Source organism: Formica exsecta, unplaced genomic scaffold (assembly GCF_003651465.1).
Source record: "Formica exsecta isolate Colony F162 unplaced genomic scaffold, ASM365146v1 scaffold93, whole genome shotgun sequence".
Classification (NCBI taxonomy): domain Eukaryota; kingdom Metazoa; phylum Arthropoda; class Insecta; order Hymenoptera; family Formicidae; genus Formica; species Formica exsecta.
In genome coordinates this window covers 52,229-77,628 of record NW_021853696.1, presented here as the reverse complement: position 1 = coordinate 77,628, position 25,400 = coordinate 52,229, and the positions used below count along the sequence as shown (strand labels likewise).

The following is a 25,400-nucleotide window of genomic DNA, read 5'->3' as shown; positions in this document are numbered from 1 at the left end:
ATATATATATATATATATTCGTGGTATAAAACTTTATTATTCATTAGCTGTGGTATATTTTTGTTTATCGAAAGTCTTTTTAATATTCCTTTTTTATTCCAACAATATTGACGCTTTCTCTATGCGATAATTTTATTAAGAAAAAATCGATTTTATAAATTGGCATTTGATTTTATTATGTTATGAGTTTATTGAACTAGTTTTCATAATCATTTTGAAATTGATGATACTTCAAAAATGCTTTTTTCATGAGTTTTATGTTCGTGTCTTGCATTTTTGGATATTGATAATCGCAACGATTGTTACAGAAGTAGTAGAAGACAAAATGAGAAGAAGTAAAGAGAAATAAAGTTTGTAACTGTAATGCGTCATCTGCAACTATTGTGCGTTATTGTACTTGGCAAGTGCGATTTCGATGTCGTGTTACAATGTGTCTCGAAGGAGGATGGACCGGATGTAGCCGGAGGCGAGATGATGATCGATCACCGACGCGACGGTCAATCGATCCGCGCGACATCGGGAACGTGGGTACGTCGCCAAGTGTGTCGATTTACTTGCGAAGACAGCAGGTCGGGAATATCGAACTTATCCATCATGTTCCCGTATGCGGGACAAAGGATAATAAATGGCCGCGGCGACGCGATTCTACGCGAGTATTCGAAAAGATGGGAACTGGGATGCGCCTTCGAACTGCATGCGACTTTAAATCACGTCGGACCACCAGCGTCATTGATACAGATACCAGCCCGCATGAAGCAGATCCTCCTATGCTTGAGTTATCTTTATTCCCGCTGATAGCCACAGAATACATCACGGTGAATGCAAACTCACACATTCTTCATATTCAGGTGTCGATTGTGGCAAAAATAAATGACGAGAGAAAGAGAGAAAGAGAGAAAGATACTTCATTGTATCTTATATACAAAAATTATTTCAATTTTCCTTCTGTGCAGTCGGTTATTAAGTTATAAGTTAAATATCAAAAGTAATAAGGGTGATCTATCAAAAAGATAAGAAACGATACAGATAATAGGAACAATGTGAATGCTTTTTCCTCTAAATCGAACACAATTTTCGCAATGCAATAAAAACTGTCAAAATTCTTATAGAAAATGTTTGAAACAAAACATCAATCTCTCCTTGAAAATCACAGAAATCGCCTAACTTTACTAAATTTGACATCTATCAAAGTGATTAGTATCCTACATAGTCCGAAGTAAATCATAGAACGTTATATCGTGAGAAGGAATCCTCCGGGAAAATCTAACATCATGTTGGCTTTACCATGTAAATTCGATTGAAATTTATCTTACATGATTAATCCATTATAAACCGTAAAACAGTTTCAGAGATAAAGAATCATATCAATTAAAAAAAAAAAATGTTCTTACTTATTTCAAAATTTACTTTATTATTTTTATCATCCTTCCTTGACGTCAAATCTTATTTTGACTAAAAAATTATAATTTTGACTAAAATTATCAAATTTATATTTTATTTCTATAAAATACGATATTTATTAAAATATAAGATAATATTTGCAAAAATAAAATTTAAATAATCAGTAGAAATCTTCTAAAAATAGCCGAACTATAAATATTCACATAAAATGTGATAATAGAAAAGAGAGATTGTAATACATTATGGAATATACATATACATACACCACACGGAATGTGTGGTATAGCTGATATAAAATTCCATGATTTAGTAGGGAAGTATGTGATTGATAATAGGAATTTATGTCACAATTGATCGGAATTCTCCTCTTTTCAGGACTTGCATACCGTCGACTTGGAAGAATTCAGACACGGCGGGACCAATATCACTGCCTTTCGATTAGTGGATCCGGAGAAGCCGGAAATTCAGAAGGTAATTCAAGACTGGATCTACGGTGAGAAGCGCTATAATCGCGAACTCGATATGGGACAAAACAGCAACAAGGTAAGATGTATCTCGCGAAGGAGTTAGTTATATTAGTAACAGAGAATGGATCGCCGCTATACTATGGCGATCCATATTGCAGCAGTTATATTGAAGTCGTTCATTTTGCCGATGTCGATATTTCGCTCTCAAAGTTCTCCTCGGGCATAAAATATAAATATAAATAATACGTAGCGCAAGATATACGCAGCGTCGCAAAGTGTAAACATAGAGAGAGAACGTTATGTATGCAAATGTAATGATCGTTCCACTACGAAATATGTTCCCGTCCTTAAAGCGGCCACGCGTCTCACGTAATAACACTCTAATTCCGCATTCTTCGCGCAAACCCATCTGACAGTCGCATCGATCTACTTCTCGGTTCTTTTCGTTCGCGAGACTTAGCGGAAGTCAACTCACGCTCTTTGAGTGTAACCGAGAATAAGTACATAAACGTAATAGTTAAGTAATATCTTACATTTGAAACTTGATTGTGTCGCGGAGAAATTAAATTTTTCCATAGCACTTGCCGATTCTCGTAAGAATGCAAATATGGTAAAAGAGACCGAGCTGTCGGGTCTCGTTTTCAATTTCGCTCGGTCAAATTTGCGACAGCTCGTGTCGGCTATTTGCGAGGTATGTAACGTGAAAAGAGATCGCATCCTCATAATTAGATGAATATCACACAGATGTTTGAGCCAGTTGCATATTTTTTTTTCGAATAGCAAATACTAGAGGCCAAAACACAATTAATGTATTATTTGTATGTGTCAAAATAATCGCAATTTTTTAATTCTCAATAATTAAAAATAAAACAATGTTAATAATTTATAGCATATATGTGTGTATAAAACATTTTGTATATATTAAGTAATTTAAAATGGCCTAAGATTTCAATTTATAGATATTAAACATCAAAAAATGCCAAATATTGATTAAATTTGATCAAATTTTCGATGCAAATATATTGATTTCAGTTGATGCAAATAAATTGATTTCAAATTTGCCAAAAAGTTTACCAGAGATAATATGTTTCTGATATATTCTGTATATTTACTCTAGAATTATATAATTAATAATAATACGCAGATATAGATTTATACGGCTGTAGCGATTCCCTTTGTACATATTTCGGTGCACCAAAATCAAACTGTTCAAACGTAAAAGCAGTATTTCGAGCATTAGTTAATTAGTTAGTTTATTCGGAGAATTTTTTAAAATTTCAAACTGGAAATTTTTAATAAGAATAGAAAAAAACTTATTAATATTACACATTCACGGACCATAAAATCTACATTATACATTCTATAACATGTATGTAAAAGCATCATTATTTATTTCAAAAATTTTATAAATATTATGTTAGGTGGCAAAAAATAGAGTTTAATTATTTATATAAAATTTTCAGACAATTTCGCGCGCTTTAATACTAAATGAATAATAAAAACAAGATATAAATATATTTTTTTTTAAATTAAATACTTGAAACAAATGTAATACTGGTACTCACAATCAGCACGCATACAGCATATCTGTAATACAATACTATATTAATACGTACCAAAAGTAAAACATATAATGCACAAAACATCCGTAATATTATATATACAATATTACGTAAATCATATCCGTAATATAATATTAGTAAATATCGAACTTGTAAACAAATTGTCTCTAATTTTGCATTTTCTCGATTCGTAAAATCATAAACGCAAACGAATTTCTGGTTTTATGTGCTTGAATTTGTAAAGATCAGGTCAGGCAGAATGTAATAGTCCATGAGTAAATACGATTTCCGCGTTGTTTGTAGATGCAGTTTGCATAACATTTTTTTTATTTTTTTTATTTTTTGTAAGCCGATTTCAAGTACAATCCGTATGAAGGCGAGAACGTCGCGCGAATCGCAGCGCAGGAAATTACGTGTACAGTTTACCTACTTCTACCAAACACATATTCTGTACATGGCAAAGTAATGAAACGGCGGCAAATTAATCGGTACATACGTATATACACGTGTACATGAGAAAGTACACGCGAGTTTGCAGGTACTTCCATTAGGTGTCGACATTTTATTGGACGTATCGATTAAGTCGATATACAGACGTGACGTATAACGTTATAACATGAGTCTTAGCGCTCGTTTCCTGTATAAGACATAATAATTCCAGAGATTTTCATAAAAGTAGACGTTAAAATTGCTCATAATATAAATAATATTTAAAAAATAGTTTCTTTAAATTTAATTTTCCTTGTGCTAAAAGCTTTATTATTATTATCATCATCGCAATGTTAATATCTTAATCTCTTTTTACTAAATTGAGTGTTTCAAAAATTCATTTTTGATATAATATGCGTGCATTATTATAGATAGAGATTTATTAGTATTAAATGACATTCTTTAAAATAGAAAAAAGATTGATTTAAAGACAAATTGTACGTTTGTCGTCGAACATTGATTGCCCTGCGTTTTCATAATTAATAGCGTGTAATTATTAGAAAATGACTATTCATGATTTCTCGAGAAATATAATAATAGTAGTCTTAGCTTCTTTATCTTTGTTTATTCATCAAGATTATTACTAAGATTATTGCTCTCATTCTTATCATTATTCCATTTATATTTGCAGTCTGTAATTATACATGTTAATGTATTTATTACGTTCGTATAGTATATTTTACATTATGTTACCCAGAAAAGCAAACATACGTATATATGTATGTATAAAATATAACCGATTCTTTTCAAAAGAATGCTCCTTTACAAACATAAATAAGCGTATATCAAATATTAATAAAAAAAAACATATTTCTTTTGCTAATTTCATATTTAAGTATATTTTATCAGTTAATTAAATTTATATCATTGGTTATATTTTAAGCTGAAATAAGGTAACAATTTTCTTGTTTAATACATAATAATAATTTCTTGCATAATAAATAATGCTTGTATCAAAAAATATTTCCTTACAGTTTCACGAGTGTGAATGTAATATGATCTCAATTCGAAATTATAATAAAATCCCGTTCATACAACGTGTTACATAAATGTCCAAAATTTTGCATTTCTTTTATAATAAACAACATATCTTCGAATTTTGTATAACCGATGAATATCGTATAACGAGCGGAATCGTATAACGCGAAACGTATCCTCCGCGGTACACATTTCAGAATTTTAAGAGTGAAATCCCTGAATCTCTTCTAGAATGAACTATCACTGCGCCGTAAAAGGAGCAAATACCGAGACGCCAATTCGCGAAAAGCGAATTATATCGTCCGTCGCATCTGGCACGGCATCAACTGCAGAAAAGTTGAGAAGCGCGAATCCGTACGTTCGGCTATTTCGACGGAAGCAACATCTGCCGCGTCTAGCGCGCCGGGCCCTTAAAAAGGCCAATTTGCCCCGACACGGTTGCACGTTCGCGCAAACTTTCCAACAACTTTTTGCCAATGTTCTGCGGTATACGCTTAACTGCAGTATCTCGTACGAGAATGTGACGGATCTGCTCGTATCGTTCGTTGAAATAGCGACAATATTTCGCAAAAGATGTTTTCTCACATCGTTTCCCTTTTTCGCGCGAAAGTCGAAACATGATTCAAGCACAATAATATTTACTCCTTTACCAAAGCGCGCTTAAAAATAAAGATTACTTTTTAGCAGTTTATTTTTATGCAATTTATTTTTCAATAATATTATTTATATACGATTTTGTGATCTTATTATATACTTTGTGAGAGAAAGAAAAAAGAGAGAAATGATATACTTTTTATAATTTTGGTACAATTTATTTAAACATTATATAAATTCTATCTATTTCATGTTGAATGTATTTATGCCTCTACAGATGATATGACGCTATACCGAAATCACATAAGACAAAACAGTAGATTTATGAAGTTATAAAAACGTAATCATAAGATGTATTAAATATTGCATTTACAAAAATAGATTTATAAAGATAATATAGCAGAAAAATAATTAAATGTTAATTAAATGTTGGATAATATAATTAGCTTTGTGAAGATGTTGATCTTATAATATTTATATTACACAACTTTTAGGATTGAACATCATATATTTAATAATTCTATAAATTTTTATTAAAATTAAATAATTTGCTTAAGATACTTAATAAGTAAAAACAATTCGCACAAAATATAAGACAGCTATATTAAAAAGAAACATTATGCTAGAACAGGATTTTTAAGCAGAAACGCAGAATTTGTGTTATGTATAAAATCAATTTAAGAAAATTTGTAATATAACTAATTGCGATTGCTCCGCGTGCGACGAGATAGCTTCAGACATTTTAAGAACACCGTAAATTATCCATCTTTTTCCATCTTCTTCTCTTCATAATTTCAGAGTAGTTCCATTTTTCTTTTTTGTTTTTAAAGCATCCTCACCCGTTTGATCTGTGACCCGTTCATAACACGGAGAAAATGACTTTTTGCATCATGCGTGCTGCAAATGCATACACATAGGCATATATAGAAGACGACTTATTACATTTTTCCAATCGTTATTATATATATATTGATATAGTCACGCTCTGACCTGATATAAACAATAAGAAAGAAAAAAATATCATTTTTACTTCCAATCGTGTTCAAAACTTCGCTCTCTCTCTCTCTCTCTCTCTCCCTCTTTCTCTCTCTCTCTCTCTTTTTCTTTCATTTTCGCTCTCTCTCTCTCTCTCTCTCTCTCCCTCTTTCTCTCTCTCTCTCTCTCTCTTTCTTTCATTTCTTTAATTCTTAGATTGGCTTACTACAACTTGATTTTGAATGACTAATTCGCTAATATAGAATAATTATGTGTTTAAGAAATAACACTTCCAAGAAAGAAGAAGTACAGCAAAAAATTTAATTGATATTGCATAAAACATACGAAATTTACTGTATATATTGTTTAATCAAAACGTATTCACGATGAAAAATAAATTACACAAAACTAATTGTTGCGGGATATGCTCGCCAATATTTTATTTTCATCACATGATATAGACGTATAGAATCTGCAGTGGTTTTTTTCGTTTTGACGAGACAGTCAATAGTTCACGGAAGATATATCATCGTGACGATAGATAGCGCGTCTTCACTTACTCGGTTCAGCGAGAAGAGAACAATGAAATGGTGGCACAAAGAAACACTCGGTCTCTTGTAAAATCTTGCAAAATAAAAGTTATAAAATCGTCAATTGAAGTCGCGCGAAGTGAATTGCACCAAAGACTGCGGCACGCCATCGATTCGTGGCATGCAAAAAAACATCAGTAATAAAAACTTTCTCAATTCGCCAGTTTCATCAAGCACAGTGTCGCAGTTTTAAGCGAGACACCGACTATTAGATTTACCATCACTGTCTTAAATTAAAATCAGAAATATAAAAGTCGCGATGAAAAAGAAAAAAAAAGAATTAGTGAACTTCTTGAATTCAGATTCTTAAGTAAGACCATACTTTCTCATGCTCGACATCTATTAACAAAGAAAAACTTACTAGACATTTAAAGTTACAGAATTTTAATGTTTTATTGATAACAAATATACATTTGTCGATTGCACATATCATTTCATTGTTATATTATTATCCCATTACTATCTAAAACAATGTGACAAATTTGTTTCTTGTACTTTAATTATGCTCATAAAAAATATGTTAATTATTGGGATAATTAATCGGTTTTTTCCTAATAAAATATAATAATGTTGTCGCAGTTTGATTTCTTATAAACAACATTTTTAAGAAATTTTTAAGAAAAAAGTTTGGAAACGGGCAAATAAAAGCCAGACGCAAAAAGTATAGCACAGATAAAGAATTCAAGAATTTTTTCGAGAAAAAAGAAAATTTAATAAAATGTTTTGGTCCATTTTTAGACCATCTTTAGCAACTGTCAAAAAAATAAAAGACATTATATCATACAAACAGTAAGATACAGTTGAAATATGCTTAATCGACTTTTTTTCTTCAGAGTCTTAGAATTTTTATTCTTTGAAACAACATTTTTTATGATTTTTATAAAAGAATACAGCGAGAAATTACTTGCAAATTCTAAAAGGATTAGAAGAAACCAGATTACGCACATAGTAATTGAAAATGAATGCATATGAACAAGGGGAGAAGATTTCAGCTCTCTTTTCATCTATATGCGAACGAGGGAACATTTTCCGTCATCCGTTCAGGATTTGTCCTTATAGAACGAATACCTTTAAGACCGTGCAATCGACGGGAAATCTCTATCTCTGGATAGGCGTTGTATTCATGGGAAATTTATCAGTAAAGGGCAAATTCCAGGGCGTTTCCACCCTCGAGCCGACACGAGGCTGGTTACTGCCAAGAGGGTGGATTATCCAAGCGGCACAATGGCCGCTAGGTCTGTGGATTCCTCTACGTAAAACTCACCCAAGAACATCTCGTACATTCAATTCTTCAAGAAAGCATTTTGCGATTTTATTATATTCTTCCAAATATCCTCTCCATTTAATCGTATTCTCAAGCATTTTATTAGTTTTGTAAAAACTATGATTTACTTACTAATAACTAAAATTTATATTTTAAAGAAAATTATTAGTAGCCATTTTAAAAATTTTAATAGACAATATGTATGTTCCTATTTCCCCCTTTTCTCATCTAAATTAAAGATATTTCACTATAAATCATTGTGTAATCAATTTTAAAAGAGATCGAAATTTCATGTATATGACAATTATTTTAGTTTATATGATTAATCTAGTTTTGAAAATTGGCAATTCTTGAAAAGATAATAATTTCTTATTTGACTCTTAACTGACAATACATGCACACCTCTTTAATTTGATAGTGTAATATACATATATATATTTGAATGATATAGGTGGAACATTAAATAGGCATCATTGAACTAATTGAAGACTCACTCAGCCCCTCAAGTTGATTTCATGTCTCTGCCACGTTGCGACACCGTCATTCGAAATTTAATAGTAACGTTACGCAACGGCGTTGTCGCATAACGAACAATCACGTTTGGTCAAATTCCGTAACGGGATATTTTATTGTTCGAGAGAATGTCGACAATCTTGTTACGAGCGTGTCAAAGTCAGGCTAATTAACTCAATCGTGTATTCAAATCTGACGACACAAACGAATGATATATTGATTCGATTATAGATACGATATATGTAACAATTGATATTGTTAGAATCAAAGTAGCGAGTTATTCGAAACTTGTATATAAATTGCGGGTTTTACGTAAGAAATTCAAAGTAGCGATTACGTAGCACAAATTTATATACTCATATTTCCAGCTTTCTAAAAGTTCTAAGAGACTATCTCATTCTATTCTAAAGACGATCCTATCTATTATTCAACTCAATGTTCTATACTTTATGTTAATTTTATTTTTCCGATATCTATCAATAAAGTATAATACTTTTTTTAACCCTCTCATAAAAATATTTTAAAATATTAAATTGTTTCTCTATTTCTTTTTCACGCACGCATGGAACAGAATAATCTCACAACTATAAAGGTAAGTTAAACGTTTGTTATAAATAGCTAGAAAAATATTTACTGTCGCAGTTGTATTAAAGTTTATTGAAATAATGCGTCTCGAAAAAATATATTCCCAAATTTCTGCAAGATTTGTAACAAAAAACATTGACATAAATAATTGCGTCTGTACAAATTTGACAATGACAAAAATTAATGGGTTGTGTGAAATTCTATCGATAGAGTATAAATTAAAATGATCGGTATTACGTTTACATTTATAATTCATTATTTACGAGTAAGTACGAAGATGCTAATAAAAAAACCAACCGACTCGACCGTAATTACCAAAAGCTACACAGTTACATTAAATTATACGATCGTTACTTTATGTTGTGCGCGTGTATAATACATTGCGCTATAAAATAACGTAGCAGAGTATTGTTTTAAAAATTGAAATTTTCAAAAATTAAAGAACAAAACTTATAGAAATAAAACTATCATATCTGTCATAATTAATTTTATACAAATTTTATATTCTGAAAGATTAATTAGATTCTAAGATATTTGATATAAAAGAAAACGAACTAATCAACGCGAATGCAAATTTAAATTAAATTGCATTCTTTTTGAATAAAAGAAGACTTGAGAAAACTATCATAGAACTATCTACGATTCCGATTGTAACCGTATTCCGAATAAATTTTTTACTTTCTCGTAAAGTGTCAAGAAACTATAGAAACCGTTTTAAATGCCATTTGAATTTCTCTTATAAAACAGAAGAAAAAATCTCTTATAAAAACAGAATTATTTTAATAAGCAGTCTTCCCGAATAGTTCCATAAGAGTTTGTCATAAATGACGTAAGAAAAGAAATTCTACCGATCATTGGGCACAAATATTCAGAATATTTCATATCCTTTAACATGCAATTTTAATGTAATCGTGCTTATTCAACGCATGCACTCTTTTTTATCTCCCGCGAATGATGCGCAAGTAATGAATAAAGTTTAGGGAAAAGCGTCGCTTCCTCATGGAACTTGTATTTGTCCGAAACTTCGGTGTATCTATATGAGGATATCACCTTACGGTCCCTTCGTATTGGGAAACATGTGAATCGTATACATTGACTCGTTTCTCCGTAAATACGCTTTCCGGACGAGGCCTCGTAAAATCCGGTAAGGATATTGGTTGTCCCGAATATATCGGAAGGAATGTATACCCACGGCGTGATATCTAAGGTGATACCGTTTTTACAGCGACAGTACCGCGGGGATGCCGCGCGCGCGGTTACGAAATATAAATGTGAGGGAAACAGAGGCGCCAATTTGCCGTGAAATCCTCCCAGGAGCCAAGATTTTCGTCCTTTCGTCCCCCGCATTCGTTGGCGCGGAAACGGAAATTCTCCGTCCGATCTCCACCTACAAATACGATTTCTCTTGTGAAACGGTAGATTCGAGATCTAGTCTTTCCATCCCTTATCGCGTTCTTCGATAATTTCAATATCGTAAGAATTGCGATTTTGTTTGAGATAGTTTGTAAATCAACAAATATAAAATATAAAATATTTTTCTCTGAAATCGAATTATTGTGTCGCATACACGTTCATTCTTCTATCTTATATATGGGATGTTTAAAAAATCTATAATACAATAATAAATAATAATAATATAATATAATATGATAAAAATAAATTTACGGTAATATAATGCATTTTGTTCAACCAATGAATATATTAATACATATACCAAATTCTAAGCAAGCTCATACGCAGAAAATTTAGCTTTAAATTACAATATCACTCTCTATTTGTTCAAAAGATATGTATGAATTTTGGGTAACGTCCAACAAATTTCAGCATGGTAGTCTTATATTAAAAATTTAAGAATAGATGTTTCTTCTCGATTTTTGTGTGCAAGAAAAATTGTATCGGAATTCGATATAGGAGGAAGACAAGCTTATTATCATTTTTTAGAATATCTAGTATATACACGCTCTATATATAAAATATATAAAGCGACATGTTCTCAAGAAATATCAATAACGGAAGCATGTGTTATAGTGACAAAGGATTTTATTACGTGATCAAAATAGTTTTTTTTTAGACAGAAAAATGCTGCACATTTTTGTCTTTTATACGCAATTCGTCTCAACTCACTGCGACTCTTCACGATCGAAAATACGGCAACCTACAAGATAAAAGCGTGCGAGTCGCGCGACGCGACGATGAACAGCTGATTCATTCACGTGTCATGTCGCGCGACTCCGCGGGCGTTCATTCACATGACTAAGTAGCAGTATGTACACGCTACTACGCGAGTAGAGTAACCGCTCCATTACTCCCGTTTCGCACGCAATCATGACTAATCATTTATTAATCAAACGCTCGATTTTTAATTTTATTTAGCCGGCAATAACACCGCGGAAAATCGACGTAACGACAAAGACAAATCGTGATTGCGCGTCTTGTAAACTGTTCGGTATATAATATAAAAATTATTTCTTGCACCTAAAATATTTCACTAATTTGTTACTTTGCGTGAAATATTTTATAAAAACAGCATCTCTCTCGTTGATGACATTTTGTCATGTGTATACGATTCACAGACTGAAACATCCTTGCTGTACGATGCCGTCCATCTCTTCGCCAAGGCATTGCACGATCTCGACACGTCTCAGCAAATCGATATCAAGCCGTTATCTTGCGAATCAACCGACACTTGGCCTCACGGATACTCACTCATTAACTACATGAAGATCGTAAGTAGCATTAATTAGAGCGATCAATAACATTTCATCATAGTGTAGAAATACGAAACTATTATATACTCATATTTTTATATGCATTTATATGCATTTTGAAATATATAACATCGCTCTTTTAGCATATTATTTATATGAGCAGCATAATTCTTATATTACGTATTTTAATATTAAATGCATAATTTTCATATTAATTAAAGAAAACGAACATAAAATGGATAAATTATATTTAGCATTAAAGATAATACTAACGCAGACAATACAAAGACAGGCGATATTTATATATATAATTAATCAGATTAATTAAATAGATTTAAAAAGATAGACAGTAACATATTTCGAATTTGGGCGATATTTTCAAATTTTCATCAAATATTATTGTTCTATCAATCTCGTAAAATGCGCACACATCGAATCTCGACGATGTGGAAACAATATTCGTGCATAGACTACCCATCTTCGCATGATTAATATACGCTCATCCAACGCAGGTTATCGCGAATGTACCGCGCCAGGGAGAAATTAATTTCGCAAAATTATATATATATGAGCACCGCCAATCGATCGCACTGACAACATAATAAGCCATTATAACGATATGCTTAATCCAATCTATTCGCTCGCTCGCTCGCCTTTCATGCGATCTGCGCATCGCTCATTAACAAGCATCATGAGTCTTGTCATGTATGTACATCACGCAATGCACCATAGGTCCGTCCGTATTCTGCAACGCATAAATCATAAGCTTTCTCATTTTTCTCTTCTTACTTCTTATAATATCTCAATAAGAGATATTGAATTTCGTAAATATGACGTTATTTTGTGAAAGGACATTTTCTAAAAATCTGTAAATTTTTTTCTGTATTTATTCTTTATTATTGTTATTAATTCCACATATATATAATAATAAACCAGAAATTGATTATTTTATTTATAAAGCCTATATTTATGATTCTGCTGCGTATGAGAGTTAACTAATTTAAATGCTATTAATATCGCAAGTAAATATCAGATATACCGTTTTAGTACACAGTTCGCTTGCGCACACAAACGGCTAATGAAACAATAAAAGCTAGATTAATCTCATTAATTTAACATCAATGCAGATTCTGCATTTTCTGGATGTTTTTTAATACTAGAAGCAAGATGCATGACGCATATACAAAAAAGTGTGCGGGGTATAAAGAGAAAAAAAATTGAAAAATATACGTGACGCTAGCGCGAGATGCAGGAAATCACGCGAAACCCGGACGCATTGACTTTCCACGATCCGCACGATTGTTCTCGCAGAACAATGGAAAGTTACTCCAGTTTAAACGAAGCTGTCGCGAGCGCTGACAAATTGTCGTTCGCGGTTTTACCCCGGTGCATCCCTGACGCAAAGGCCTGCACAGGTCATAGTATGTATGCTGCGCAATGTGTGAATTGGCGCGCGAATTCAGGCCAAATATACGCAATAAAGTTTGTAATCAATACGAGTTGCTATCGCCAAGATTTACTCTTCGAAGGATTCGCTTAAAAAGATGACAATTATTAATTTAATACAAACAATTTTGTTCTTTATGCTAATATAAAACCAAAACTAATAATAAAGAACTTGATTAGTCCATTTAACAAATTTATATAAGCAATAATATATATGTATGATATGATTTGTAAATTAAATGTAATGTAAATTTATGACAAACATTCTTATATTATCGTTTCATCAGACATGACCAAATTTTATCATGTTGATTGTATTCTCTTTTTATTCCATTTTCTACATACACAGATATAAAAGAATAAATTTAATACCATTGATCCCCTTTCAAGACGTGAAAAATAATCGTGAAAAAACACTGAAAATATACAATATTTGGCTATATTTTAATGAAAGAAATTAAATTTAATAAAAATTTTCTTAATAGATAAAATAATTTGCAGGAAAGAAGTGCTATATCTCGCATTGCTTCGTACGATCTGTTTATTCGTATGCCGTAACAATGTATGCCATGTCACGGCATGCTCTAGCTGCTTAACGCCGAAATCGACGCACGCAGGATATATGGTAACGCATTGCATCAGCACCGTGATACGAGTTGCCGTGAATATAAATACGCATTGCATGCAGGATACGAGGCAACGTGCCTCGTCATTCGCCGTGTCGAAATTGACAAGTACCATAAGATATGTTCTCCGCGCTGAAGCGATTCTCGTATGCAAACGCGACTGCGTATACATATGTCACGAACGAGCAAAGCCTGTCATATAGAGCGGTCTGAACGCCCTGTCAAGGATCAGCAAAAATTGATGTCGATAGAATCAAGCCTGCGCGCTTGAGTAATTTCGATGAACTTGCAATTAAATCTGATTATTATACGCGATACCATTCTCATTATACGCGTGACCGTTTCAAATTACAAATAACATCTCGAATTTTTATAAAAAAGAGAAGTACTACTCTCTCTTTTTCAAATCGTAAAATTATCATTTTAAGAAAAGAATCTTCTGTGTCTTTCTCATCTAAAAATAATATAATGTGCCACAATATATTTTGAATGTTTATTATAAATTCTTAATATTTATACGACAATTATTTTGAATTATTAAGACGATAGGAATGAAATAATACGTATACAAATAATTCGTTACGTCCGCACAAATAATTTCTCGTCTGTGACATCGTTTTCGTTTGAGAAAACACGCTCTCATAAACTGTGATAGAAACTTCTACTATAACCGGCTATATCATAGAAATATAGCATGATAAAATGTGATGGTAGCTAGCTTAAACGCTTCAAAACTGCTACATGCGTGACTGCGACTAGCTTCCTCAAATGAAAATTCCGCGGCGAGCGATGCGACTTATCAATTCGCATTACGTTACTGTCGATAGTTTTTTATAGATTGTCCCATATTCATTTGCGTGAAGATTGATACGGTGCATTCACGTTTTCGTCGAGTAGCGTCATAATCATTAATCGGAACGGTCCATTTTTTCTAAGGATTACATCGTAAATCATCGGTAACGTTAGCGCCTGTATTAATCTCGCGCGTCAACACTGAATTTAATTTCGCGATATTCATGAACCAGTAATTACAAGCAGTCACCGAGAATTTCGTCCGCAATTATACCGCGTTATATATATATATATATATACTATGTAACTTGCGGGAAAGGGAGATAGGAAGGTTCGGTTATCATGCGGAGCGTAATTACTCGCGAATCGTTCTCTTTACGAATGCCGCGACGAAATTTCCGTCTCAAAATGTTGCCGCATATTAATGCATTTTCTACATCTCATTGTCAATGTAATTGTGAACTGTAACACCCGACACATTGCCGCCAGACGCTCGCTTTATTCTAACTTTACACACGGCAAATGTTTTGACAAACCCTACGTACGTATGCGTAATAAATGCACCGCGAATCTCACCTCCTCGTACCCTAGTTTGAACATATATAGAGTGTGTGGTGGTTCTCAAATTGTCTCTGTTCAAAAAATCACGGTACGCCGAGTATTTATATTGGAGATGTGATATATACCGTGTATATAACACACAAGATCATTAATAATTTTTTTTTTCTTTAACAATAATAACAAAATTTGTTAGCGAAATTTATGCCATGATTTTTTAGAATACATAATGATTTTTTAGAATACATAATGATTTATGAAAACTACATAATGATTTACGCATTTGATGTGTACACGGACGTATGTATATATAAAATTGTTATTGACCGTGTGTTGATTTGCTCGCGTATTAAATAGCATGTCCAAATATATTTTGATATTTAATGCGCATAACTATAATTAAGGGAATATCAACAATTTATTATATATTCACAAATATATGATATTAATTTGAATGTAATCTCACTATATCAATAATTAGCAACAAAATTTAGCATATTTATAAATATAACTTAATATTTATTTTACAATATATACTAATTGTTAAATATATTTTCGACATATTATTTTAGGTGGAAATGACGGGGCTCACAGGTATTATCAAGTTCGACCATCAGGGTTTTCGCTCTGACTTTGTCCTAGATATCATTGAACTGAATAGCAAAGAAGGCTTGAAGAAAATCGGTACTTGGAACAGTACCAAGGGTATCAACTTCACGAGAAGCTACGGCGACGTTTACACTCAAATCGTTGAAAACTTGCAAAATAAGACTTTTATCGTGACGACCATACTGGTGAGTAATGTTTCCAAAATGTCTACCAGAATCACTGCCAAACGTCAGAACAATACGTTGAATAAAATTTCTATTTTCGAAAGCAGAAATACTTAAATTCATAGTTTTTCGAATTTTATAAAGAATTGTGTACTATTTATTTCAAATGGAATAAGATAACGATACAATGTTTCTCTTTTTCTTTAATAAATTTGGTAACATTACCTTAAAATAGCGTCTTTTACATATTTTAGAAAAATAGAGAAACATCTACTTAAGTACAATATTTTAACTTATTTAAAAAAGTAATATAAAGTTGAATATACATTTCTACATATATATAATCTCCAAATAAGACTCCTAAAAAAAATTCTGTATAAATCACTTAAATCTCTCTCTGATTTTATCGCTATTTAAATAAGATAGAAAGCGTTTATGCTAATTTTACAACAATATGTGGAGCTTAAAAGAAATCCTCTAGGAAAAAAGGAATTACTGAGCTTGACGTGCATAAATTTTAAGAACTACTTTGCATGATGCTTTAGTTTAAAGTGAAGTAAAATAGCAAATTTTTTATTCCGGTATCGAAGACGTCGCGTCTGTTTACGTCTGCAAAAATCGTTCGCGACAATCGCGCGACGAGCTCGAAAATCGTTGCTTTAATCGAAGCGCGAACAAAACAGGAACGTCGCCGCATTTAAGCGGCAGTCACAGCGGGGCGGAAAATTTTTTCCTTCCATTAGCGAAGGGAACGTTTTGCGCGCTCGTTAGCTTTCCGCTTTCCTCTTTTTCCTGGGGAGGAAAGAAGACGAGAGGGACGGAAACACCGCGTTTCCCGGATACGCGCGGCTTAATTGAAGTTTTCACGGCGCGCTCGACTCGCATTACTTATTCTCGCGTTAATTGCGGCGACAAGTAATGTACTCGGTAATGTATTAAGTACCTTGAAACTCGGTCGAGGAAGGGACGGTGAGTTTCCAATGGCAAAGCCGCACGATAAGAAGCGAGATGCGGCTAAGAGTTATTCTCATTTAAAAAATCTGACGTTTCTTCAATCAATGTATCAGGGGCAAAATCCACAGCGAAATTAATTATTGATAAGAATCTAGAATACAAATATGAATCACAGAATATTTCGCGAGATTTGTATCAAACGTTAGGAAAGCATTTTCTAATGCAGTAATTAACTGTGTATCAATTAATTTTCTACCGTTAGAAATAAATTTAATAGATATAATTTCATTGTATAACTACAGCTGCAGAAATCTGAAGTTATAAAAAATTTTGGTTTCAATTTCTTTATCTTGAAGACAATAAAAATTATAATGTTTTTCTTTTTGCAATTTTCTTAATTTTTGATATTAAATATTTTAGCATTTATGTGCAAAATTCAGATTCATAAGTAAAATGCACTTACAATTAATTAATAAAATTATATTAAACAACTCTTGATATTTTTTAAAAATATTCCTTAAACTCTTAATAAAATTCTTTAATTTTTAATATGTAGAACTTGAATTTATAAATTTTCATCAAGACACTTTCTAGCTTTGAAATACAAATTTTATAAAATCTCTTGTACTTTATCAAAAATGAAGAAATTGATAATTTTTATCATTTTAATATAAAGAATTGTGTAGCAATATTATATAATTTATGTTATGATAAATAATTAAAATAAGCTCTGTACTTTTCGAGAAATATTTATTCTATGCGGACCACACTATACATTATTTAGATACGATTCACTCTAATATTATAAGGAACTTCAATATAAAGAGACGCTATTGTGAACAGTGTACAGTCTCTATATATCCAATATACTTTAATCTTGATATTCATATATGAGCGTCGCCAAGATTACTTCTGCAGATATTATAACTCCACTCGCGGGCTCGAGAGCTTCGCTGTCGAGAGCTATCGTCGATAAACTCGACTGCTCGTATCGGTAAACGCGCAGCATCCTTTCAGATGCATATGTGCAGCACACTGTTGACGGCAGCTCATTATCTCGCAGAGCGCGCCGTACTGCATGCGGAAGGACTCAAGCGAGAAGCTCACCGGAAATGCGCAATTCGAAGGCTACAGCGTCGACTTGATTTACGAGATATCGCGGCTGCTTGGATTCAATTATACGTTCCGGCTTGTGCCGGACGGACGTTATGGCTCGTACAATAAGCAGACGAAGGAGTGGGATGGGATGATGAAGGAGCTGCTTGATCAGAAGGCCGATCTCGCGATCGCCGATCTCACCATCACGTACGATCGGGAACAGGCTGTCGACTTCACCACGCCGTTCATGCCTTTAGGTAAGACTTATTGTTAGCTATGACGTGCAGTGAACGCCGCCGCATTTTCATGACATTCATAAACGTGTTATAAAGAGATACGTAAAAATAGATATGCTAGATGTCATGTGTGAATATAGTATTGAATATTGTATGTAAGATAATATTTTTATTAATATTTACTTTTATGGAACAATGTTTTTTAATCACAGCATTAACGAAAGTGAAAAAAAAAACGCGCATGCATTTTATTGTAAATATTATTACTATCGAAAATATGGATCAATCACGTATAATTGAAATTGAAATTAAAATTCTTGCGTAAGATAATTGATGATTTGAGATTGCATTTAAAAAAGTAATATAAAATATTATGAATAAGATTAATATACTCTCTCTAAAATGATAAAAATCTTAAGCATACATGATACATATGTGTGTGTGACGGGGCAGTCTTTGCATTGTATATCTTCGAAATAATTTCGCAAGCACAATTTCGCGGACCATTATATGTGCTTTCGTAAGCCGTTTGTGGCCGTAAAGAAAACCGGAATAAATCTCACGAGTAATTATACTCGGTCCACTGTGTCCACACATCAATGCATTCTCTACTTGTAATCTGCTCCGTGGCTAAGCATAAAACGAGAATTTTGAATTTTCAGGGATCAGCATACTTTACCGCAAACCCATAAAGCAACCGCCGAATTTGTTCTCGTTTCTCAGCCCTCTTAGTCTCGACGTTTGGATCTACATGGCGACGGCTTATCTCGGGGTCTCCGTGCTCCTCTTTATACTAGCCAGGCAAGTGGAACCACTTTAAATTCCTCCGACAAAATGCCGTGATACTATTTTGGAAACTCGATCCTCTATTTAATCGATGCAAACTTTGTGCATCATCTCACAGATACATCGACGAATTAAGTACGAGAGGAATGTGTGAACCTGTCTTCCATGATTTTTATTTTATTTTTTTTCGTTTGATAAGTAGTTTATTTAATACACAGCGATTAAAAATTGAATTGATATTGATATCAATATCGTTTCTCTCTTTTATGACAATATAATAAAATTAATTAGAAACTTGTCTCTCTTTTTAATTTTAATCAACATATATAACATAATTCTTTTTATTTTTTCTTATATATAATATTAGCTGTTTATACAAATTGTTTATAATCCGAACAAAATATTTCTCTGAATGATCACAATATACATCATATGTATTATACGTATCAATTTATCATAAAATGGACGAATCTTGGGCAAATTTTTAAGATAGAATTTTTCATAACAAAAAAAACGTGCTTGGATACCATTGGATCAGACCGTGTCTGGAATAATTGAGTTTAGATTCACGCCGTATGAATGGTACAACCCGCATCCGTGCAACAAAAATCCGGATCGCCTGGAGAATCGCTTCAAGCTCCTTAACTGCTTGTGGTTCACCATTGGCTCCCTAATGCGGCAGGGTTGTGACATTCTGCCCAAGTAAGCTCTCTTTCACGCATCAAGATAATAATCTTCATGCGCTCAAAGTATCAACGGAAGTGCTCATTGCATTCGTTGCATGTTACACTGCTGATTATCCCTCGGCAAAACTAAAACATTATTGCCTCTCTTGTGCATAAATCATAGAAGCGATCAATCATTAAGAAACACATAGACAGCTTGATAAATCGCTATGGAATTCTAAAATTGAGAATTCTCACTTGCATCAAAGGAAACACAAGAACAAAATAAAATGTTAAATGTTATAAAATGTTGTACGTATTTTTAAGTGATAAGAAAAGTGAGAAGAAAAACATTGTTTTTTTTAATTGATACATGCGTACTATCTTATGTAATTAATTAATTTGCACTAATCAAGCAAGTTTCATACATGGTCAAGTGATATAATTGAGACCGAAAGAATTTTTGTTGAAAAGTTAAACCTTGTTTTATTTTCTTGGAAAATAAAATACAAGTACAACCGAATAATTCTTCATGGTATTATTATTATTTTATGTAAATAATATGAATTATATATATTTCATGTATTATTCACACACGTATCGCTTTTATCATGGAAAAATCACTGTATACTGCTTGATTTCATCTCAATTGGTCCATTTGACCGCGAAGCACAATAATTCCATAAATTTATCGCGCCATTTCAGGATGACAACACCGATAATACGTGGACAGAGATGCACGTTTTGACATCTAATCTCGGACCTTCCCCTTTCACCTGTCCGCAGATTCAGCCCTTACGAGTGGGAGAATCCCCATCCGTGCAACGGGCAGTCCGAGGTCCTCGAGAACGAGTTCACCCTACTGAACTCGCTCTGGTTCACCATAGGCTCGCTCATGCAGCAAGGCTCCGATATAGCGCCGAAGTAAGTTATCGAAGCACGCAGTATATATAAAAATGGAGTACGCGACAATGTAGAAAAAGAGATCCGTTATATCTCTGTCGGCCAGATCGTGTGAACTAAACGGTAGCAATTGCAGAAATTGAAATTAAAATTCTTGCGTAAGATAATTGATGATTTGAGATTGCATTTAAAAAAGTAATATAAAATATTATGAATAAGATTAATATACTCTCTCTAAAATGATAAAAATCTTAAGCATACATGATACATATGTGTGTGTGACGGGGCAGTCTTTGCATTGTATATCTTCGAAATAATTTCGCAAGCACAATTTCGCGGACCATTATATGTGCTTTCGTAAGCCGTTTGTGGCCGTAAAGAAAACCGGAATAAATCTCACGAGTAATTATACTCGGTCCACTGTGTCCACACATCAATGCATTCTCTACTTGTAATCTGCTCCGTGGCTAAGCATAAAACGAGAATTTTGAATTTTCAGGGATCAGCATACTTTACCGCAAACCCATAAAGCAACCGCCGAATTTGTTCTCGTTTCTCAGCCCTCTTAGTCTCGACGTTTGGATCTACATGGCGACGGCTTATCTCGGGGTCTCCGTGCTCCTCTTTATACTAGCCAGGCAAGTGGAACCACTTTAAATTCCTCCGACAAAATGCCGTGATACTATTTTGGAAACTCGATCCTCTATTTAATCGATGCAAACTTTGTGCATCATCTCACAGATACATCGACGAATTAAGTACGAGAGGAATGTGTGAACCTGTCTTCCATGATTTTTATTTTATTTTTTTTCGTTTGATAAGTAGTTTATTTAATACACAGCGATTAAAAATTGAATTGATATTGATATCAATATCGTTTCTCTCTTTTATGACAATATAATAAAATTAATTAGAAACTTGTCTCTCTTTTTAATTTTAATCAACATATATAACATAATTCTTTTTATTTTTTCTTATATATAATATTAGCTGTTTATACAAATTGTTTATAATCCGAACAAAATATTTCTCTGAATGATCACAATATACATCATATGTATTATACGTATCAATTTATCATAAAATGGACGAATCTTGGGCAAATTTTTAAGATAGAATTTTTCATAACAAAAAAAACGTGCTTGGATACCATTGGATCAGACCGTGTCTGGAATAATTGAGTTTAGATTCACGCCGTATGAATGGTACAACCCGCATCCGTGCAACAAAAATCCGGATCGCCTGGAGAATCGCTTCAAGCTCCTTAACTGCTTGTGGTTCACCATTGGCTCCCTAATGCGGCAGGGTTGTGACATTCTGCCCAAGTAAGCTCTCTTTCACGCATCAAGATAATAATCTTCATGCGCTCAAAGTATCAACGGAAGTGCTCATTGCATTCGTTGCATGTTACACTGCTGATTATCCCTCGGCAAAACTAAAACATTATTGCCTCTCTTGTGCATAAATCATAGAAGCGATCAATCATTAAGAAACACATAGACAGCTTGATAAATCGCTATGGAATTCTAAAATTGAGAATTCTCACTTGCATCAAAGGAAACACAAGAACAAAATAAAATGTTAAATGTTATAAAATGTTGTACGTATTTTTAAGTGATAAGAAAAGTGAGAAGAAAAACATTGTTTTTTTTAATTGATACATGCGTACTATCTTATGTAATTAATTAATTTGCACTAATCAAGCAAGTTTCATACATGGTCAAGTGATATAATTGAGACCGAAAGAATTTTTGTTGAAAAGTTAAACCTTGTTTTATTTTCTTGGAAAATAAAATACAAGTACAACCGAATAATTCTTCATGGTATTATTATTATTTTATGTAAATAATATGAATTATATATATTTCATGTATTATTCACACACGTATCGCTTTTATCATGGAAAAATCACTGTATACTGCTTGATTTGTATGATTATACTGCTCAATTGGTCCATTTGACCGCGAAGCACAATAATTCCATAAATTTATCGCGCCATTTCAGGATGACAACACCGATAATACGTGGACAGAGATGCACGTTTTGACATCTAATCTCGGACCTTCCCCTTTCACCTGTCCGCAGATTCAGCCCTTACGAGTGGGAGAATCCCCATCCGTGCAACGGGCAGTCCGAGGTCCTCGAGAACGAGTTCACCCTACTGAACTCGCTCTGGTTCACCATAGGCTCGCTCATGCAGCAAGGCTCCGATATAGCGCCGAAGTAAGTTATCGAAGCACGCAGTATATATAAAAATGGAGTACGCGACAATGTAGAAAAAGAGATCCGTTATATCTCTGTCGGCCAGATCGTGTAAACTAAACGGTAGCAATTGCACAACGAAAACGAACATATATCGCGTTGTATTAGATTACGCGAATGATATACAGGAATCGCTCAAACCGTGCTATATCGTAGGCTTGCTGCAGCCGAATGTACGCTAAGTATGCCGGAAAATGTGGGAATTAGTAGCAGAAATGTATTCCTTAACGGCTTTTGTCGACTTCTGCCTCTAATGAAAATTTCATCGGTGGCTTAATTAGGGAGCTACTTAATTAAAAGGTTATGGCAAATTAAGCGTTACAGTAGTGCAACGAAGTAACAAAACTTTACTTTCTAATTAATTTGAAGCAGGCACTTTCCTTCAATAAAGAATTAACATGATACTGAATTAGCAAGATATTTAATATTTGAAATTAAGAAGCAAAATATGCTCCAAAAAGCAGAGATATGATTTTAAATATATATATATATTTCTATGCTACAATTTCCGGTAAATCGTGCGTAAGTGCGATGAAATGAATCAGAATGCTTCCTCTGTTCTTGGTCATCAAAATGCATGAAATCGCATAGCATGGGCTAGCAGCTTGGAATGCCATCACGCAGTAACGTTAATAGTTTCCAATAATTGCACGTACTCGTTATACATGACATAATTGCGTTTATGTATACGCACGAATTTTCATGTGTAAAATACAATAATTCGCCCGCATACATTCTACATATAGCTACGTTTGCCGATTCCCGCATTTGCCATTTAATAGGAAACGCGAATCGCTTAACTGTGCAACCGGTTATACCCGCGCGACGTATACAGCTAGCTCGTTACATAAAGCTCGTTACATAAAGTTGAACTTTTGTACGGTCCATTACCTCGTGGAAGGCGTGAAGTTATTCTCGAAAACTTTCGCGAACGGCAGGTGCCATTGATTCCTTTTTTCCGCGACTCTGTATTTTCTCGACACGCTCCGCTTTATCGAACACGCAGCTCTACAAACGAGACTAGGTTGTACGAACTATTTCGCGAATAAATTCGAATTTTTAGTTTAAAAGCGTTTTTAGTTTGAAAGTATTTTACGTGGGAAACGGATATGTAGCCTTTGATCTTTTATCACAGGGCCGTGTCGACACGCATGGTCGCGGGTATGTGGTGGTTCTTCACGCTGATCATGATCTCCTCTTATACGGCTAATCTCGCGGCTTTCCTCACCGTCGAAAGGATGGATTCTCCAATCGAGAGCGCCGAGGATCTCGCTAAGCAGACGAAGATCAAGTACGGTGCCCTCAAAGGCGGTAGCACGGCAGCCTTCTTCAGGGTGAGATTACGATACATACTTTTATATCGTGCATTGTTTCTGAATATAGATAGCAATATTCACGGCGCGCGGTTATTGTTGCATTACTCTTAGCAAATGTGCAATATCAAAAATACATTTTATATAAATATAAAATAAATATTTGACGATAAAATAATAAAATAGCTACAAAAGGAATTGCGAACAATAGTTGAGTATATTAGCGTATTATTATCTGAAATCCCACAATTGAATTGAATTTGCTCTTGACGGACTAAGAATCTCTAATCAAGCCAACAACGGCACGAGAACCGCAGGATGCGGACCGAGAATATTCCTCTATTAATCCGAGAAAGCGCACGCGATGCGTACAATTAGGGAGGAGAGATGCGCGATACCTACGCCGAAGTAAGGCATGCCTACTTCGGGATTAACCGATTTCCACTCCGACGTTCCATCGTTTAACGGCACGCATATTCAACCATGAAATTCCCGGCGTGATCTAGGATTCCAATTTCTCGACGTACCAACGCATGTGGTCCTTCATGGATTCGGCGAAACCGACGGTATTTACGTCGAGCAACGTCGAGGGCGTGGATCGAGTGATCAAGGGGAAAGGCAGTTACGCATTCCTGATGGAATCCACCTCCATCGAATACGTAATCGAGAGGAACTGCGACCTTACTCAAGTCGGCGGTCTCTTAGACTCGAAAGGATACGGCATAGCCATGCCACCAAGTAAGTGCTAATAGAAACACCATGTATTGTACATATATATATATATTGCATAACTTCATATATATATATGAAGTTATGCAATAAATTTATGTAAGGCTTGAGTTTGCTCTTTAATGGAAATCAT

The 25,400-nt window shown here is 33.7% G+C and overlaps 1 protein-coding gene across 3 annotated transcripts in view; it reads left to right on the top strand.

Moving 5' to 3' along the window:
- The window catches only part of LOC115245227 (glutamate receptor ionotropic, kainate 2), a 160,312-nt gene that overhangs the window by 108,853 nt on the left and 26,059 nt on the right, over positions 1 to 25,400 (top strand). The window contains exons 6-15 of one of the 3 annotated variants that reach the window (XM_029823445.1): positions 1,777 to 1,944; positions 9,405 to 9,425; positions 11,992 to 12,144; positions 16,121 to 16,342; positions 18,339 to 18,630; positions 19,272 to 19,414; positions 19,934 to 20,097; positions 20,847 to 20,984; positions 24,361 to 24,559; positions 25,045 to 25,276. In XM_029823445.1, coding sequence (XP_029679305.1) covers positions 1,777 to 1,944; positions 9,405 to 9,425; positions 11,992 to 12,144; positions 16,121 to 16,342; positions 18,339 to 18,630; positions 19,272 to 19,414; positions 19,934 to 20,097; positions 20,847 to 20,984; positions 24,361 to 24,559; positions 25,045 to 25,276 — 1,732 coding nt within the window. The remainder of the gene's footprint in view (positions 1 to 1,776; positions 1,945 to 9,404; positions 9,426 to 11,991; positions 12,145 to 16,120; positions 16,343 to 18,338; positions 18,631 to 19,271; positions 19,415 to 19,933; positions 20,098 to 20,846; positions 20,985 to 24,360; positions 24,560 to 25,044; positions 25,277 to 25,400) is intronic. The other 2 variants (XM_029823448.1, XM_029823447.1) reach the window with 2 other exon arrangements.